At 35.9% G+C, this 19,536-nt stretch overlaps 2 protein-coding genes across 3 annotated transcripts; one reads left to right on the top strand and one right to left on the bottom strand.

Annotated features, from left to right (window-relative positions):
* Positions 1 to 229: 229 nt before the first annotated feature.
* slc35d4 (solute carrier family 35 member D4) lies at positions 230 to 9,061 on the bottom strand. Its single transcript, XM_027026915.3, has 15 exons — positions 8,849 to 9,061; positions 8,602 to 8,648; positions 8,202 to 8,279; positions 8,034 to 8,115; positions 7,846 to 7,923; positions 6,282 to 6,307; positions 4,504 to 4,555; positions 3,869 to 3,917; positions 3,029 to 3,074; positions 2,701 to 2,736; positions 2,582 to 2,616; positions 2,227 to 2,296; positions 1,961 to 2,054; positions 1,349 to 1,413; positions 230 to 1,191 (listed from the first exon to the last, which is right to left on the bottom strand). Exons 1-15 carry the CDS (start codon positions 8,918 to 8,920, stop codon positions 1,128 to 1,130), a joined length of 894 nt encoding a protein of 297 aa, XP_026882716.2. The 5' UTR covers positions 8,921 to 9,061; the 3' UTR covers positions 230 to 1,127.
* On the top strand, positions 8,474 to 19,349 carry riok3 (RIO kinase 3 (yeast)). 2 transcript variants are annotated; one of them, XM_027026913.3, is made up of 14 exons: positions 8,474 to 8,807; positions 9,600 to 9,706; positions 12,167 to 12,282; positions 12,601 to 12,746; positions 13,026 to 13,133; positions 13,603 to 13,712; positions 13,922 to 14,065; positions 15,270 to 15,397; positions 15,775 to 15,957; positions 16,192 to 16,351; positions 16,755 to 16,835; positions 17,702 to 17,791; positions 18,008 to 18,115; positions 18,685 to 19,349. In XM_027026913.3, exons 2-14 carry the CDS (start codon positions 9,683 to 9,685, stop codon positions 18,793 to 18,795), a joined length of 1,509 nt encoding a protein of 502 aa, XP_026882714.2. In that variant the 5' UTR covers positions 8,474 to 8,807; positions 9,600 to 9,682; the 3' UTR covers positions 18,796 to 19,349. The 2 variants fall into 2 exon arrangements, with proteins under 2 accessions (XP_026882714.2, XP_026882713.2); XM_027026912.3 differs by lacking the exon at positions 8,474 to 8,807 and adding an exon at positions 9,158 to 9,298.
* The last annotated feature ends 187 nt before the right edge of the window (positions 19,350 to 19,536 follow it).

Genomic DNA, 19,536 nt, shown 5'->3' with positions numbered 1-19,536 from the left:
CAACTGCAAAAATGGTAAACCCATTGCTACATAGTTGGGATGTAAATAGTCAGCAGGTGCAAAAAGGCACCTGCCTTCTAGGATTTACAGTCACAGAACTTAATCACTTTGCATAGTTAAGCAGGACAGTTAAACTTTTCCATGTTTTGGTGTGCATATGGAAAATGAATCAGCGCTGCACATTTGGGAAATTTGCTGTGTGCAACACACCTTCATGTATTGGCCTCTGTGTAAGGTTCCCAAAGCAAAAAAAAAAAAAAAAAAAAGCAATGTATATGCATAATGGGAAGTCCACTCTTTATACTCATTTACATTACAGTTCCTTTGGGGGAAATACCACTAATTACCAGAACCTGAAGAAATAACAGTATTAACAGTTACAAAAGGTCCAACATAACTTACATGATTTTCCTTGGACAAACCTTCCTAAACTATCCACGACTATTTTCAGCACATATGTTTGACACAAAAATAAAATTAGGGTGAACACTGAACAAAGTACTTGTATTTCAAGTATAGTATTTAGTACAGCTGTGAATGTTAAATGTAATGCCATAACCAGGAATAATTACACATGGTAGAGGTGGACAATAATGTAGCCAATGATGCACAGCAGTGTAATAATGGATTGAGGACAGGTTCTGCTTAGTAGCCAAGTACAAACTCTACATTTTACCATACGTTAGGGCTGTAGTTCTTACTGACCCCCCAGTCTTTGTAGTACACTACCTAGTTGGAATGTCTATTTCTAACACACTTGCCAATTTCAAGATAGTGCTATACTGGTCATGCCACCAGATATTTTATCTAGTTATAAACAAAAACAAAAATTGTGTTTATAGCTCTCATACATAAGAAAACATATAAATCCAGACATTTGGGTGTCTTTTACAGTTTCACTGATGGAAAAAAAAATATTGCTTGCTCCTCTGAACTGTCCTAATCATTGACTTTGTTGGACAGAATTCTCTGGACAGTGGAAAAAAAAAAATTCTAAAATCTATCCTGAATCCTAAACCTGGATAAAATAGGACAGTGAACATTTTGAGAAGGAATGAAAAGTGTAGTACGGTGAAGACTTCGCAGTGATGTCTGACAGGGATTCCCCATGTTTACTAATTTGCCACTTATTTAATCTGAATTCTGTCAGAATTTATTGACAATGCCTCGCCAGCATGGTTTGTAAGGATGCTGCAAAGAAAAAAAATGCAAGTTTTAAACATCTGTTTTGTAGACAAAAAGTCATTAAAATTTTTTTTTCCTCTAGGCACACTGTTCTTCTAACCCCACGTTATATTGAAATTTACGTTCTAGCATTTCCCCAAGAAATAAAGCCATGTAAACTCACCACAACAGAGATACAGAACTGAGCTCCATGCTGAATACAAACATGGACAGAGCAGAGGCCAGTATCTGTACGTGGGAAGAAGATCCCATCAAAGCAAAAACCCAATTATTTTCATGTACTAATGAATTTTTCTCATATTCTGAGATGAGTCAGTTGAAACAGGAGTACTTAAGGCTGTTAAATTCTTTTAAAAAGAAAGATCTGCTGTCAGCATGACATGCAGACATGCTTCAGGTGATCTACAAGTCAAAAATAGCCACAGTATAAAGTTTGTCATGTCACACATTCCCTGTACTGGAAATCAAGAACTCTTCAGGAGATCTTTGTTGCTTACTGTCTAAATATTCTGTTTAGTAATCAGGCTGAAATATTACATAAGAATTGATGCCACAGCCCTGATTATTTGACTTTAGGTTTCATTATTTTACTTTTCAACTTTGAAAATTAGACATGCACTAGATATATAAAGGCAGTGTTATAATCTGGTTAAATAAGAGAAAACATGAAATCTTTCATCTTATTGGTCTTCTAATCAGTGAGTCTGAAAGGAGGATGACTAGTTTAGTTTCATAACTATAGGTACAATTAGAATATTAGAATGATGTGTCTAACCTTGGCCATGAAGAACCAGATTGCACAGTGTGTCAGAGACAGTCCAGTCTTCAAATTCACCGAGGCCAGCAGCAGAAAAAAGCCAAATACAGCACTAGAGATGAGAATGTATACACCAACAACATATTAAGTGCCATTCATCATGGAGGACCTCTCTGTTTTTTTTCTTTCAAAGATTAGTATTTATTTTTCATTGAACATGTTTAGTACTAAAGACATTGCAAATACATATGACACTGGAGCCAATAATGGATTATATTACTCACCTGGCAAATCCTCCACTATGGAATTTATAGGACATGAGGAAGGGGAATTCCAAGGCACCAAACAGATCACCTAAGGAAAAAAACATTGAAGTCAATAAATTAATTAAAATGAATAAATACTATAGTGGATATTTATCAAACCCAACTCTGAAATCAATTTCTCTCTTTATGCCCTTATATCCACCCAATTTTATTTATCCTTTTTTATTGCACTCTGTTCTGACCTGTGATTTGTTCATAATCACCAGTAATCAATGCTGCCTCTCTGGCACAGATTAATATGCCCCACAGTCCACACAATGTGAAACAAAACCTCTTAAACTCCATGCCACAGAAAAGAATACTGGGGGTTTACCTGTTGGATGTGCAGCAGAAGCTAGCAGTAGCATGCTAAAAAGACATCAATTTAAAACATTTTGAAAATGGTTATCAAATAAATAAAAGCCATAACAAAATATGATGCACTTAATTTACCTGACTATGTAGTTGATGAACTGTTGCTCAATGTCACTGCAATGGAAAGGAGAACAATTACATAATTTTAAACATCAAACTCTGTAAATTCAATAATTGAACTCTCTACTAAATAATTTAGATGGTAATTAGCAAATCTTTAGAGCATTCAAGAATAAGAATCTTATGCAATTTCTCAATTTCCATTTCTCTAGTTAATTAAATATCTAGTAGCAATGACATATTAAAATAAATATTTATAAAACAGCAAAAATAACTGGGTAAAAGCTAAGCAAACATCTCGCTCTCAAATCACTTCAACTTATATTTCAGTTTTTATAATAGCAACCTCAGCTGGCTAGACTTTGAATTCCTCTGGAACACTCTGTATGATCCTAAAACAGATAAAGTAAATCAAATATGAATACATTATGTATTATTCAGGGTGAATAAAAATCCCAGTAACTCAATTAATCCCAGTGGTGGCACAGCCATCTCTGTTTTTCATAGCTGCTAAAATAAATGAGCATTGATTACAGTGCTCTATCATCAGAAAATTGCCATGAAGATGCTCATAAGCATATACATGAACATACGCACGTCATTTTCATCCCATCTTAATAAACATAGTAATCTTGGTGTTCACCATAATTTGTGGCAAATTAGGTTAGGCAATTTATTAATTAGTTCATTGATTTATCCAAAATGTTACACAAAATAAGGTTAAACTAAACTAGTAGAGAACATTAACTGTTCTTGACATTATTAACTTGATTTTAACATGTAAATTAGTGTGTTATGATAAAACTCATTTGTCATATTAGGGTAGGGATTATTTAAATTATAGATTTTTTTTTTTACTTAAGAGCCTCTGATATAATTTATGAAAAGGTTTACATAACATGTATTCCATTATGTTTATGTAACTGAAACTAAGGCTACAGACCTCTAATGTTGGATTACTATGAGTCAGATTCCACAATAGCCAATGCTACCTGAACACTAGTTCATTTGAATGTATAACAATACTATACTTAAAGAAGATAAATAACAGTCACTTGTACACGAACAACATGAACTATATGTTATTTATAATACATTTAGGTATTTAAAAAAATATTTAAAAGTCATTAAGTAAGACTCTTAGTTTAAATTAAGTGTTCCAAATTAATAAAATGGACAAACTTACCAACACAGAAAAGGTGGATGATAGCCCACATGTAGCCATTTGGTCCAAACTGAAAAGGTGCAGAGTGTGATCTTTACAAAAGGTGGATGACAACTAAAGTATTTTTTTCCTTTATGATTAACTAATGAAATAAGAGACACTAACAAACAATTCATATGGAATTTGGTGTGTTTGGTTATTTTAATCCTATTTAGTTATTTATCTATTTATTGGTTTGTGTGTTTGCACATTTGTTCAGTTTGTTTTGCAAGATAAAATAGGCATTGCATCACTAACTAGTGGTTTTACAGAATATGTAACATAATGGTTCAGTACACATTACATAACATGAACACAGAGTACATTCAGCACATTCAAAAGCTGAACTACTGTTCCTAAATACAATTAAGGGTGGATAAAGAACAGGTCAAAAACATTTTATCATAGCGCAGGGTGGTGCTTTAACTTCTTTTTAAATAAATTAGGTATTCAATGGGGGTTCCTTTATCTAATATAACCTAATTACTTAATATTGGTTATTATTTCAAGATATTATTAAATTCATTCTAAAAAAAATGAGGGATGATACTTCAGCGTATGGTACCTTTTAAAAAAAATCTGTGCATGTGTTTGTGTGTGAGAGACAGAGATTTTACCTCAGGTTTGTACAATATAAGGGTAACTGCTGATATCAGCGTCAAATTTACACTAAAGAAAAATGCATATAAAAAATGCATCAATGATAACAAAACTCAATTTTCAATATAAAAATACAGCTACAAAATACACTGCCTGGCCAGGAACTGTCCAACGCATTATTAAAAAGTGGAAGGACAGTGGGGAAACATCATCTAGAGGAAGGAATGTGGTCAGAAAAAATCTTGAATGATCATGATCGGCGATCACTTGAACGTGTAGAAAAACAACAGTAGAACTCAGGGATATTTTTAATAGTGAAAGTAAGAGCATTTCCATACGCACAATGCGAAGGGAACTCAAGGGATTGGGACTAAATAGCTGTGTAGCCTTAAGAAAACCACTTGTCAGTGAGGCTAACTGGGGTTGCTGCAGTTGGTCAGGTCTAGGTTCAGCAATGTTATGTGCCCAAAGAATGAGGTCAGCTGACTACCTGAATATACTGAACGATAAGGTTATTCCAGCAATGGATTTTTTCTTCCCTGATGGCATGAGCATATTCCAAGATGACATGGCCAGGATTCACCGGGCTCAAATTGTGAAAGAGTGCTTCAGGGAGCATGAGGCATCATTTTCACGCATTGATTGGCCACTGCAGAGTCCACACCTGAACCCCATTGAGAATCTTTGTGCTGGAGAAGACTTTGGGCAGTGGTCCAAATCTCTCATTATCAATACAAGATCTTGGGGAAAACAATTAATGCAGCTCTGGACAGAAATAAATGTTGTGACATTGACATTGTGGAAATGATGCCACAGTGAATGCGTGCCATAATCAAAGCTAAAGGTGGTCCAATGAAATATTAGTGTGTGACATTTTTTTGGGCCAGACACTGTATGTCTGGATAAAATGAACCTCAGGACTGCATCAGAATCAAAGGTTTTATATTTTTGCATTGTTTCAGGAATGGGAAGGTTTTCTCTTCTTGAGTTTGGAAACAGATGCGTCATCAAACAGAGAATGTTTCATATGTCCTTGTGGTCATGTAAATTTGGGAAACAGTCAGGTCTTTGATAGACTTTAGTGAACATGAGAGTGCCTTTAGCTGTGGTGATCCTACATCGCCACATCAGTACTATTTTGTGGGCCATAATGTGTTTACAGTGTACAGGTATTTCAGTAGTGAAAAAGGAAGGGATGTGGTCTGGGAAATGACCTGCTGAGCAGGGAAATATTTTAGATTTTCCATTTAAATGGTTGTGTACTCTGGAATGGGATGTATTCAAAGAACTATAGATAGAATTCTGCTGTTCCCTGAGAATACATTTAATTATGTTAATCTTCAATGAATGTGATTTTGAATGGAATTTCCACCCTTCTTTCTAGAGATTTTAATACACCTTAAGGTTATTGATTAAACATTAGAATAAAATATTACATTTTCCTATATAATAATCGATACCTTGTGATACAATAATAAAAATAAATACATGTTCAAAAGAGAGTCAGTCATTCATCACTCCAACTCATGCTTCTGTTGTCATTAGTGCTATATGGTCTGCCCTCATGTCCCATTCATCAATGGAAGAAAATGGTAACTGATTCAATATTTAAAATGGCCTGACCCCACTGTTGAAGTGAGAAGGCTTCAGTACATTTAATCACAAGAAACCTTTAGTATTAGCAATGCCAGATAAATACCAGGTTAAGTAAAATTAATGATGTAGTTGAAGGATTTTTTGGAGAAAATACCCACAGAATAAGAGATAAAGCAAACAGAAATGCTTACAAACACACCTGAATATCTTCATCCATGATGATCTCTTTACAAAGTAAATGGATAAAACAAAAATCAAAATGAGTCATTAAATTAGCAACACTATTACAAATAATACTTAAATGCACATTCTCCTTGAACAGTCAGACTAACTAGATATAAGAGATATGCAAAAGTGATGAGAGAAAACATCACCAGTCACCCAAGTCAAATATTTAGCTTTGATTTTATAAATCAACCCTTTGTGAAATTATTTAAATCAATCCATTTGACACTTTTGTGCATATTCTAAAACCTTTTTTTTCTTTAAATATTGTTAATGGAGTTAATGGAGCACTTTTATTTCACAATGGCATTCAGTGCAATCAGATTTTCTTACATTTTAAATACTGCAACACCAATTACCATAGGAATTTCTCATTTAAACTCTGTAGACTAATCATTTATTTAATTAGACTAATTTTAAGTTAAAGGAATCCTATACTAGAAAGTGCTTCATTTTTCGAGCAGTTTTACAAAATAAATCTGAAACAGCAGATGTCTGGCCAATAAATGGTACCATGTAAGCACTCTGATTGAAATTGCATTAGGCCATACATCTTTATATTTTGAAGTAAAAATTATTGATTTCAGCAGATCTTCTCAAAGACTGAGAGGAGACTGTGTTATCCTCTCAAGGACTGAGAGGAGACTGTGTTATGTTCTCAGGGTTTGAGAGAAGACTGTGTTATGCTCTCAGGGTTTGAGAGAAGACTGTGTTATGCTCTCAGGGTTTGAGAGAAGACTGTGTTATGCTCTCAGGGTTTGAGAGAAGACTGTGTTATGCTCTCAGGGTTTGAGAGAAGACTGTGTCCTCTTATGTATTAAAGTGGAGTGGTACTTTTATTTCTTCACCGGATTCTTCAATGACTTTTTCTTGATTTAATATCATCTTTGCAGTACCCTGAGCTGCTAGATCTAATGAATGTCTGTAGTTTTTATTTATTTTTGTTTCAGTAATGTTTATTTCTACTCATTTTTAATATCATATTTCTGTTGTGTTCCTATTCTCCTACCGGTTTCTTTGTATTTTCTTATTTGTTAAGCACTTTGAGTGACTGCTGTGTATAAGTGCTATACAGATAAAATTGATTTCCCTTAATAATATTGAATACTTATTTGTTTAAATATATATATATATATATATATATATATATATATAATCTTCAGCAAAGGCAATAGCAAAATAAATGATAAATGAAGTACTAATGCAACAGTCTGCCATTATGATATTAATGAATGAAATAATATTTCCTGGTAGGTAATAAACAGCTCTTGGTAGTGGACTTTTGGATCTCACTCTGTGCAATTTCACTAAAAGTGATTTAACTTTAAAAACAAGTACATTTTAGAATTAATTGGACTTCAATTTGCAGGTTAACAAAAATGGTATGAATTAATATGATGTATTTCATCATACTACTGTTCTGTTAACTTCAACAAACTCAATTTTTAAGCAGCCAAGTTACTTGCTTTTTTGAGTGTACGTGTTTTACATTTTATAGTGGAGATACAAGATGTTACATGAGCAACATAAATGCTTACCTCTCTTAGGGTGAGCCTAACGATGAAAAAGAAGACCACCTCTGACACATTTTGTAAGACGAAAAAGAATGGGATAGGCTAGCCACAACAAAAAACAGACATGCATAATTAATAGGGTACAAATGCAAGGTCATTGCTGTATATCAACATTCCCCTGTCTTTATCCTTACAGTAAGCAACATACATACCAGGATGGACAGGGCTTTGGATCCAGCATAAATATTCCCCAAGAAAAGTACTGACCCTGGGAGCCAGGATACAGCCACAGATCTAAAGACAAGACAAATACATTTTATTACAATTGTACTTTTAAATCATAGTCAGAATGTATTGCCAAAATAACTTTAAGTTGTAACCTGGGAAAACCATTTATTTCCACCCATCCCAGTTTCGCAGTGACCCATATCAGAAGCGTTCCAATGAAAGTCTGCCACCTTGTGAGAACAGAATACAAATACCGACTGTAAAAAAACAAAACAAAACAAACAACAACTGACAGACAAGTAATCTAGTCCAGTGGCTCTGGATTCGGTTCAAGCATGAATTGGGTGTGACAGAACAGAGAAATGGAAAGACAAATATGCGAAGCTTTTGACCTACTGTGGAATTGCATATTCAGGATCCAGGGAGCCTAACTCTGGTCCTGGAGATCTATTTGCGCTACAGACTTTAGCAAGGGGATTAATATTATAGCATCTGATTAAACCAGGCGCGCTATAGAACTAAACTCTCCAGGACTGGAAAATAAATACTTACCCCAGAAAAAGGGTCGGATATGTAAACTTCAAGACAGACAAGACATACTGAGGAAAACAAAAATGGTTTGACATACGTTTATATGACGAAAAGACAAATCATGCATACGGACTCTTACAGCCGACTAAAATACGACGAATGTATAAGAATATATATACGAAGAATCTACACGGAAATGAAATGAAAACCGACTATCACACAGTGAGGTAGGTGAAACAGCCTCGCTAGAGAAAGGGTCATTTCTCACCTTGTTTGTGAAATAAGATACAACGAAAAAGATGCAAAATACAAGACCAAGACTTGCTCTCGCTAAATTCATCTGTTGAGGAGCCTATGTCTAAAAGTCATTTATAAACGCCGTTTGAGCCGTTGAATATGAACTACTGCTAGCCCCATAAAACTTTGATGATAAAAAATAACAATACTTCCTAGGTCCAGTGCACACGCTTGTGACACGATGTTGCTCGTATATACCATAGATATCCTTGTTCTATCTATATAGCTGTAGCTTTAAGTGTAGCAATGTTCACGTAGTGTGTAGAGATCTAAATCTAAATGTAAATGTTTAATCAACCAATGATCTTAAATAATAAAAAACTATGAAATTAATATCAGAGATGCCACATAATAATAAAGGGATTCAAAGACTTTTACTATGGAGAGCGTTTTCACGTCCCCCACAACGACCACGATTAAGGTAACCAACGATACACAAATCTTTAAACGAGCGGTAATCTAATTTGTCGCATTTGAGGAGAGATTATAATCTGCTTCATTGTAACAGATAAACAAACGTGGCTAGCTACACTGTATTACGTGACATTATATAAATGTGTCCTGTTTATTACTTAAGAGATCCGATAACGGTCGTGTGAGCTCTGACGAGATTACATGACTAGTGGTTGCTAGGTTAGCTATATTAGCTATTCTGCTAGTGTCGCACTGACGAGCTGTTTTGAAGAGAAAACTTTTACTGTTTCTGTCCCGTCCCCCCTTAGCTATTTGACGTTGTACGTCCTTTATCTGGTTATCCACGTCTTTGTCCACCGAATCATCTGGAACCTGCCAAATATCCACAAATATGGATCAAGTAAAAGAAGTAAAGGTGAGTAATGGCATTGGCTACCTAGCCAATCTGTGATAGGAGAAGTGAGAAACAGGCCTAAAAACGCTCGTAAGGCTCATTAGCCACCTGTTTGTTTGTTTATTTATTTATTTTCCTTTCTTTTCATTTCCTCCCTTTTATTATTTCAGACAATTTACAGTTCTCTAACTCTTAATTTCCATAATTACAAAAGGTGTAATGTTATGTTCATGTTATAATAGTGCTTTGGCAATACTATAATTGTATGTGGTCATGCCAGCAAAGCTTACTGAACTGTAAGCAGCTAGTTCGCTAACGTGTAATAAGAGTACCGGTAATGGGCTTTCACGAATGAACGCACTTAAGAAGCTATAGATCGTTTATTCCCAAGATGCTTTACAAATTTACTGAAAAAGTAAAACCGAAATTGAACTCATAAATGGTGGATTCCGAATCGCAGTTCATAAATAACTGACATCGGCATGAACACACGTTGTCTTCGCAATTGAATCAGTGTAATACGGAAATGGGTAGGCAGCGTTTTGGTGTTAACTAGGTTAAGTTAAGTAAGATTTAGATTGTGGTCCTGACATTATATATATATATATATATATATATATATATATATATAAATTTAGCTTTGTGAATTAATTACAATGAATTACATTGTATGAATTACAATTAAATAAAATCAAATCGATTGTCTAAACGGCATGAATTTGAATGAAAAACCTAAGAGCGAGGACCACATCACAGTGTAGTTAGCTAACACGCACAACACCTACAAGAAATAGACACTACAATAGACGTTGTATGATAAACACTATACATTACACTGTACAATACTCACAAAACAAAAGACAAGAAACTGGAGACACTGCACAGAGTGTACATAAAAGTGTAGTGATTATAGTGATAAATAATCTAAAGTACATAGACAGCAAGGGTGCGTGTATCAGTGAAATTAGTGTTGATGTCTGAGTTCAGCAGCCTGGTGGAACATATTGTCTTTGAGCTGACTGGCCTGAAACATTATGCTGTAGTACCATCTTCCAGTGGAAGCAGAGAGAAGAAAAACTATTAACATACAATGTTAGAATCAAATAACATTAAGTTAATTTTACATTTAGATTATTACATTTAGAGATTGCAAACCTATTACTGAAAACACTTTGGTTGATAGTTATAATATTTGCTGTAAAGTATTTCTTCAGCTTTAGTAGAGTTGAAATGTGTAGTTAGAGTCAAGTTCATTTAGACCTGGATTTATTCCACCCCTATTGCCACACGTCACTCAAATAATAAGAAGATATTAGGCTTCTTTGAGGAGAACTAGCAGCTGATGAGAATAGCTGGTTATAGTCAGGGGAGGAGCTGAGAAGCCAGCTGCAACCCATATGAATCGTTCTTTTTTCAGATGAAGTGGATGAAATAGTAAATGGGGAACGTGAAACAGCATTTAAGTCATCTGTAGGGTAAACAAAATATTCTTAATCATTGATACCTAGCGTTTCTTTTCATAATCTGCCATGGTGACCACAAACTTTCCTAATTCTTATAAACAGTATTTTAAAAGCTTTTTTCCATGTGCTGTTGATGTGAGATCACAGTTCATTAGTCTGGTTCAATTTTTAAAAGGTTCTTGCATACAGAGTAATAAGTAGACTGAAAAAATAATTGTCAAACATTTAAAATGAGTAAATCTAAACTCAGTAGCATATTTACAACACAATTAAAAATATTTTACATGAATTCATAGGAGAATAAATGAATCAAAGTACAGTTTATTCAAGGTCCAATCAGTGAATATATTGCTTGACGATTTTCACATTCATTATCAGATTTCAAGTGTACCGAAAAAGACATCATTTATATTGCATCAAAGTGGCTTTGTTTAACAGCAAATGAGTTAAAATTGTTTCTCAGTCTTTAATGTTATTCCAAAATAATACAGTATTTTGTAGATGGTTTCTTCCCCTTCTTTAGTTTCTCAGAATTTGGAGCTCATTCAAATTCTCCAAAGGGTCCAAAGGGCAGGTTGATGTGTGTAGAGTATACGGAGGACACACAACCATACAAATTATTGTAATGTTGTGTTAATCTTGTTACTTTTGCTTACTATTCAGGATCTCATAAACAACCAAGACTGTATGAATACACAATAGACAACATTTCCAGAAGTGTCATAGTATGGTTATGGACATTGACAGAGACACACTGATTTACATTATGTCAAGTGATGTAATTAGGGTTTTAATAGTTCTATAGGCTTCTCATTCTTAGATGTTACCCTACTGGCTAAATGCCAGAAGTCCCTCACAACAATGATTGGATGAATAATTGTTATTCCTGCTACATAAAAGTAAGCATAGTCTGTTTTAAATGGTTGAAGTGCTACACTGTAAGCAACATTTTCATATGGAGTCCATTGAATTGTACAATAAGTGCACAAAATGGTTTTTGAATTGTTTTCATGTTCAGAGCCCTTGGGGTACTCTGAATGTGACGGAGGCCCCCTGCTCCCTGACAGATGTGATGAGTGAACAGCTAGCCAAACAACTACATGAGGAGTGCAATTCCTTCTCCAGCTGTCCTGAGTAAGTCTAAGACCTGCTGAACTTTTATTGGTTTCTGTTTCTCTGGGTGTAGAATTAGATATATTTATAGTGATGTCAGAAGAGCTTTTCCTTATGCAGAGCCTAACATTTACATAAATCTATCTTTGTATATAGTTTTATGAAAACATCACAATATCCAGGCAAATGTAAACTAGTGCTGTTATGATGGGAAAGTGTAATTCAGAACGATTCTTTCTGATAAATATCCACCTGTCTTTATTTTTAAACAGATTGTTTTAGCCTTTGTCCACTTGCAATTTTGGCATGTGTGGATTTTTGTGTTAATGATGGTTTCAGTGTGGACCTAGGCCTGGTTGGCAAACAGCAGGATGTAGATACATCCAGTGACCTGATGCTGGCACAGATGCTTCAGATGGAATTTGATAGGGAGTTTGACACACAGCTGCGTCGGGAAGAAAAGAAATTCAATGGCGACAGCAAAGGTAAATGTCTGCTGAATCTGTGTAATTGCTATTTCTCTATGTTGTGTATTAACACAGATAATAGGAAACAGTAAGCATCTACACAATGGGAGGATATTTATTCATTTAGTCAAAGACGCATTCAGCCTGTACAGCAGATTTGTTTGAAGTACAGAGTTGACTGTTGTATCCAAAGAGAAAGTTTCCTTTGCATAGCTTTTGACCCCCAGCACAGTATCCAGTGTGGAATACTTTTGTACAAGCATATATACATGCAAGTTCTTATTCTCATTCATACAGTGTCAATTTCCTTTGAAAACTACCGCATGGTTCATCCATTTGAGGATAGTGACAGCTCTGAGGATGAAGTAGACTGGCAAGACACCCGCCATGACCCTTATCGCCCTGGTGAGTGAAGTTTGTAATTGCTGCTATAGCAAATCCTTTTCTGAATAAGACTTTAGTCATTTATTTATTTGTGGGCGGGGGGCTTTTTGTTTTGTTTTTTGCATGTTTAGCTTTTCATTTTAAATTGTATGCTAGATGGCTAGTGTTTTTAAAATCCTATTTTTAATAAAGCATAGTTATTTTATTTCTCATTGTTTTAACTTCCTTTCTTTTTTGTCTGTGACCATTGCTTGATTTATTTTAAAGTTCCCCTGCCTTAGTGGAATGGGAGAAACAAAACTGTTTGTGTGTTAAACTGTCACAACCCCTAAATAAGTGTTTTTCTTCCATTTCCAATCTAGTCCAAATTGCCATACTAAAATGGTTCTACATCTTCTATGCTAGTTTAGAGAGTACAATGATATCAAGTAATCTGGCTTTTGGGAAGCCAAATCCTGATGTTTTTTTTCGTATTTTCTTTGTTTAACAGAAAAGCCAACCACTACACCAAAGAAAGGTTTTGCAGGGAAAGGCAAAAACATCACCACCAAACACGACGAGGATGTCTGTGGCCGAAAGAACACTGCACGCATGGACAATGTAACCCATGTTCTTTAACTTTTTAAACATTTTAGCATATTGGGCAAAGTGTATGCAAGACCCATCCTTTAGATATTACATTGAAATGTTTTTTGATATTGTTTTTTTGAGCAGTCTTTTTGTTGACTACTTGTTGAATTTTCTTCTCTTTTCCTTTTCACCATCTCCCCTACCCCAATGTCAATGATTCTTTGAAATCCGTGCCACAGTTTGCCCCAGAGGTGCATGTTGGTGATGGAATCAGCATGGATCTGAAGCTGTCAAATCATGTCTACAATGCTCTGAAGCGCCACTGTCAGACAGAGGAGCGACGCAGTGCGCGACTGCATGAAAAGAAGGAACACTCGACAGCTGTAAGTCCACTAAACTAACAGAGAGAGGTTTGCCCTCTCTAGGAAAAAAAAAAACCCTACAGTGCTGCCATAACACACAACTGTATTTTGTTCTTTACTGTTAAATGATGCCATGGATTATCCTTCTTGGTAGCATCAACAGTTTTGGTGATGAAGCACAAGAAGACACATCAGAACATCTCTCTACCAGCCTTACTTTAAGGTCTGAAGTGTTAGGGTTAGGATGTTATCTAGGAGTGTAAGGGTATTATCTAGCCTGGGAGCCTCAATTTGCCCTAACTGGATGGATCAAAATAAAAATAAAGTACAGAAAGCAAACAAGCTCCATGTGCTTGCTGTCCCCTACCTAACTAGTAACCAGGCCCTGGCTATGTCGCTAGAGTTGCCCCTACCCACACAGACACTATTTCTCCTCTAAACTCTTTCTGTTGTGTGTGCCTTGGTACTTTGGTTTTATTGCTTCACAAGAAGTGCAGACTTTAAGGGTCGTTATCCGCATTTTGATGCACAAATCAAAATAAATGCATCAAAATTTAAATTTATTTGAGAAGAGCTTTTTACATCTGTTGTTTACAACAGGTGTTTACAACAGCTTTACAAAAGTCATCTTTACGAGAATGTGGGTCCAGGCCCCTAATGAACAAGAACAAACTCTGTAAGAGCTAAAGGAAGAAACCTCGATAGGAACCAAGACTCCGAAAGAGAACCCACATGGTTGAGATCATATGGGAAACTAACACAAAATGACAAAAGTAACGTTTTCCCAATAAAATAAGAATTGTGAGATTAAGGAATAACTAATTAAAAAAAACAACAATGGCTTAGTCTGAAATACTCATTAATAATTGAGAACCAATTATTAATTTTAGTCAGAGTCCACAGAGGGAGATGGTGATGGGCTGTTCACTAAAGTCTCCATGACAACTAGCATTAGTTTAGAATTTACTGAATTTACTGAACCATGGGTCTTAAACGTATTCATTTCATGTCAGAATCGAATAGGTTACGGAGTTCAGGCCTCAACAGACAGACATTAAAATGGCTATTTATTATCAGGACTTTAAAAAGAATTTATACTGTAAGCAAAACAAAGAAATTGCATACCTGTGTGAAGTTGGCAAAGAAACACTTTCTATTGCTGACTGTTCAGTTCTTAATGTAATTTTATATCGTTTGTGATTGATTTAAATTCGTCCTTTTTCAGGAACAAGCTGTGGATTCCAGGACCAGACTGCTGATGTACAAAATGGTGAATGTAGGAACCCTGGAGAATATTAATGGCTGCATCAGCACAGGGAAAGAATCAGTGGTATTTCACGCTGATGGAGGGAGGTGAGTGGTGTCATCCCTGTTCCCTGTCAGTTTGTATTTATTATTATTTATCAGCTTCAGCTGTCCTTTAAATTTTGGGAACATTTTATGACAAGTGCACCAATAGAAATGGTCACATATGTCTTAAAATAATATCTTATAGATCTACTGGCAGATTAAGTGGTGCTCAAGAATGTTTTCTAAAATTAAGAGATTTTTAAGATTTCTGTGAAACCGATAAGTATTTTTGTTGAAAATTCATGCAGTACCAGAGGTATGGGAGCTGCTTTGTCCTTTCGAAGAGTCAACTAAGAAGCAATTTTTATTTTCTTTTGATCGCAAGTGTTCCGAGGACAATGACCTAGCAACTTTTCTAAGAATTCTGTTACTCCCTCTAGCCTTCAGGAGTTGGTGGTTCCGAAGGAATGTGTGCTCAAAGTCTTCAAGACCACTTTGAATGAATTCAAAAACCGGGACAAATACATCAAGGATGACTATCGCTTTAAAGACCGCTTCAGCAAGCTGAATCCTCGCAAGATCATCCGTCTGTGGGCTGAGAAGGAGATGCACAACCTGGTCAGGTAGGGCTTGAGGACATTATATATCCAGACTGTAGATATTGCTAGTTTCTAAGAGTTTCATTGTCTTGAGAGGAGTTCAAAAGTCTTAGGTTAAGATGTTTAAATAGCATTGTAGTATGTGAAGACTGTACAGCCAATTTTAATGAATCTACATATTACGCTGTTGATAATGCATTATTTGTTAAATAGTTTTTTTTTTTTCACTCACTCACTCACTCACTCACACACACACAGGATGAAGAAGGCTGGGATTCCTTGCCCAGAAGTAGTGATGCTGAAGAAGCACATCCTAGTGATGTCCTTTATTGGTCAGAACCAAGTGCCTGCGCCCAAGCTAAAGGAAGCCGTGCTGAGTTCTGATGACATGAAAAAAGCATACTACCAAGTACTGCAGGTACCTGGATCTGTTTTGTGTTTTAAGCTGTGTGCTATATATGGTAGATTTTCTGTTTCCTTGCTATTTCTTGCTATCAAGTGTTCAGTACAAGAATATTAGCCAATGTAACTATAGCTTTTGGTTCAGATTACTTTCCTGTTAGTTTAGGTATTGTTTGTAAGAGAAGATTTACTTCAGGGTCATTTGTCCCAATACGGACTTAACTTGGCTTACCTGGCATGATGGACTAAACACAGGAAGTAGTGCAATTCCAAAATTGGTGAAGTAGATGTCCATAAATAACATTATGCTCTCAAATAAAATGTCCTTAAATATCCAGAAAAAATAGCTTGCAAGGCTTTCTGAACAAAGAAACAAAGTGTTCTTGAGAATTTGTGTTTCCTTCTCCGTTTCCCTGTAGATGATGAAACAGCTGTTTGAGGAGTGCAACTTGGTTCATGCTGACCTGAGTGAATATAATATGCTCTGGCATGATGGGCAGGTGAGGATCTAAAGTGTTTTTGCATATGTGAGCAAAGGCTGTTGCACATCTTAAGTGTAGTGCAGTGACCTTGATATGTTAATGACACTGGAAAGTGTTTGTTAGTGTTTTCAGGCCTTTGGCATCTTGCATTGAGCAAGAAAGGCTGGTGCAAAAATAAGTGCAATGATCAGCACACAACACAGTCTGATATTTTAGTGTTTGTGTTGGGTACAAAAAATGTGTAGTTACTACAGCAGGTTTTGGAGTAATGTGTTAAAAAACATTGAGTGTGGCTGGATATGTTTACTAACAGTTATGACTCGGCAACCAAATTGCGTAGTTGTATGCATGAAGTCATGACTAGCTCAACCCTTAATTGATATTAGAGGTTTAAACCTCCACATGAAATGTACTATTTTGATTTAGTTTTATTGTCTTACACATAGTAATAACTGTTTAACACCACTCGATTTAAGAGAGTAATGGAACATGTTTTTATGGCTCCCAACTATTTGCTCATGTCATGGCTTACACCTCACACCCTGTCTCACCTTCAGTAAACTGTTCCCTTGCACTGCCTTAGCATGATTGCTTTTAGCATTCGCGCATGGCATAGATAATATGATTATCTAAGAAGGGAATAATTATGCACTACACTCCTATTTATGTTCCACTTCACCCATCCATTCTGTGCATAGTATAGAGTTAACTTGTATTAAATAGCAAATGTCTTATGAATAGACCCTTATGATTTTGCAGTGTCAGCAGTGCTTGATGATGAACAATAAGCTTTGCTTCATGAAAATGAAGCGCTTAAGAATTGGGGGGGGGGGTTGTTTTTTCTTTTCCAAGTTGTCTTTTTAAAATTTGTTTTTTATTTGTAGGTGTGGTTAATCGATGTGAGTCAGTCGGTTGAGCCAACTCACCCTCATGGTCTGGAGTTTCTGTTCCGTGACTGCCGTAATGTATCTACAGTAAGTTTCTCTTTGGGGAATGTTTTATAATGGCCAATTTTGTGGTTTATTTTTGCAGATTTTCTACAAGTCTTTTTATTACATTTGTAATTAGCATCACATTAAAATAGCGGTGGATGTTCCACTCGGTAACTGTCTTTATTATGGAAATGTGCACTGAATGATTGCTGTGATGGCTGCAGTGATTTAATTAGCCCTTTGGGTCTTTTTTTCAAGTTCTTCCAGAAAGCTGGAGTGGCAGAGGCGATGAATGTGTATGAACTTTTCAACACTGTATCTGGACAGCAGGTCAGCAGTGACAGTGAGGCTGATTTCTTAGCACAGGTAAGAACTGATGTGACCATCAAACTAACCTGTTATAATTTAAAAAGTAAAAAAAAAAAAAAAAAAAGTAAAGCAAAGTAAACATAAATGCTCTACTCAGAAATTAGTAGTATTTTTAGATCAGAGGTTGGGAGCCCATGACTTATGAGTGTGACACACTTTTTAACATAAACATTAGAGACTGTAGTCTGTTTCCATGCCCAAGTTATGTAAGCCAACCTCCAACTCATCAGTGGTCTGTTTCTGACCACAGAGCCACTAATGGCTCTCAACTAAACAGACTGACAGCTGTTAAAAGTGCACGAACACTGCTCTACTTGACTCATACCAGTGATACGCCCTCTGCCATGTCACTACCACATTAGCGTCACTGCTGTAATGTGGTGCATCTGTAAAATGTGCCAAAAGAGGAGTTCTTGCAAAGTGGCTAGTAAGGGGAGATGTTTGCATATAAAAGAAAAAATGTGCATATTTTCAACTTCTTGGTGTGTTTTTTTTTTACAAGGCATTCAAAAGATGTCTCCTAAAAGATCAGGAAGTTAACTGAAAATGGCTCTCTCTCTTTACAGATCGAAGCACTGGAAAAGATGAATGAGGACCATGTGCAAAAGCGAAGCAAAAAAATCTTTGCTAGCAATTGCGACGACGGCCCACCACTGTTAAATAATGACGATGATTAACAAGAAAATAATGGCCATTTGAGTAACAGATTGTGGAGAGAAGGGAGGGGTAAAATATGGAGATGCAAGAGTGCATTGCGCTGTGTTCTCTGCTTACTGGCCTCTCCGGCGACCACCTTAACCTCTGGTGCTGACAGGTTGGCTTTAAATAGCAAATGCAAGATATAGTAATGTAACGAGTACATCAGTACAAGGCACTATCATACCCTGTACAACCTGTTATTGACCATCAGGACGATTGGCAAAAGGGGCTAAAACAAAGGGGGACAAAATGAATGAACTTGCTACATTAGAACATGAGCAGCAGTGGAATACTGTTCTGCATTATTTCGCCATTACATAAATTGACAATAGTTCATTTGGACAGAAATTATTAAATGCAAGTCCTCTGATGCTTGGTGTGTGCTGAACATGCATTGTGATTGAAATGGGTAGGTTTTTCTGGAATTACATTATTGTGGAGTGAGGTGTTGATGTACTCTTAACTAGATTTGACTTCTGAGATCTAAGACTCCAGATGGAGAAAATGAATAAAAGTGAAATACATAAATGGAGTAGTATGAATTAAATGTTTATTTAAACCAGAGTTACTCCGCAGAAGAATTCTATGTGTGTACACTACTCTACCCTGAAGAAGATACCCATATCTATAAGGTACCCATGTCTTTGTATCTTAATGGCTGAATTCCACCTGGCTGAGGTGGTTATGGATCCTTTTCATTAATGTAGAAATGCAGTGAC

The sequence above is a fragment of the Electrophorus electricus genome, chromosome 14, assembly GCF_041902795.1.
Source record: "Electrophorus electricus isolate QZ-2024a chromosome 14, ASM4190279v1, whole genome shotgun sequence".
Classification (NCBI taxonomy): domain Eukaryota; kingdom Metazoa; phylum Chordata; class Actinopteri; order Gymnotiformes; family Gymnotidae; genus Electrophorus; species Electrophorus electricus.
Note: the sequence above shows the minus strand (reverse complement) of the source record. Positions and strands in the feature narration are given on the sequence as shown.

Excerpts from the sequence above, each read along its gene's own strand:
- riok3 (XM_027026913.3), top strand. The coding sequence starts at position 9,683 with ATGGATCAAGTAAAAGAAGTAAAG. Across the intron at positions 15,398-15,774 it reads TTTCACGCTGATGGAGGGAG|CCTTCAGGAGTTGGTGGTTC; the intron begins GTGAGTGGTGTC and ends TACTCCCTCTAG. Across the intron at positions 16,352-16,754 it reads CATACTACCAAGTACTGCAG|ATGATGAAACAGCTGTTTGA; the intron begins GTACCTGGATCT and ends GTTTCCCTGTAG.
- slc35d4 (XM_027026915.3), bottom strand. The coding sequence starts at position 8,920 with ATGAATTTAGCGAGAGCAAGTCTTGGTCTTGTATTTTGCATCTTTTTC. Across the intron at positions 8,116-8,201 it reads GAAATAAATGGTTTTCCCAG|ATCTGTGGCTGTATCCTGGC; the intron begins GTTACAACTTAA and ends TCTTGTCTTTAG. Across the intron at positions 1,414-1,960 it reads TCTGGTTCTTCATGGCCAAG|ATACTGGCCTCTGCTCTGTC; the intron begins GTTAGACACATC and ends TCCCACGTACAG.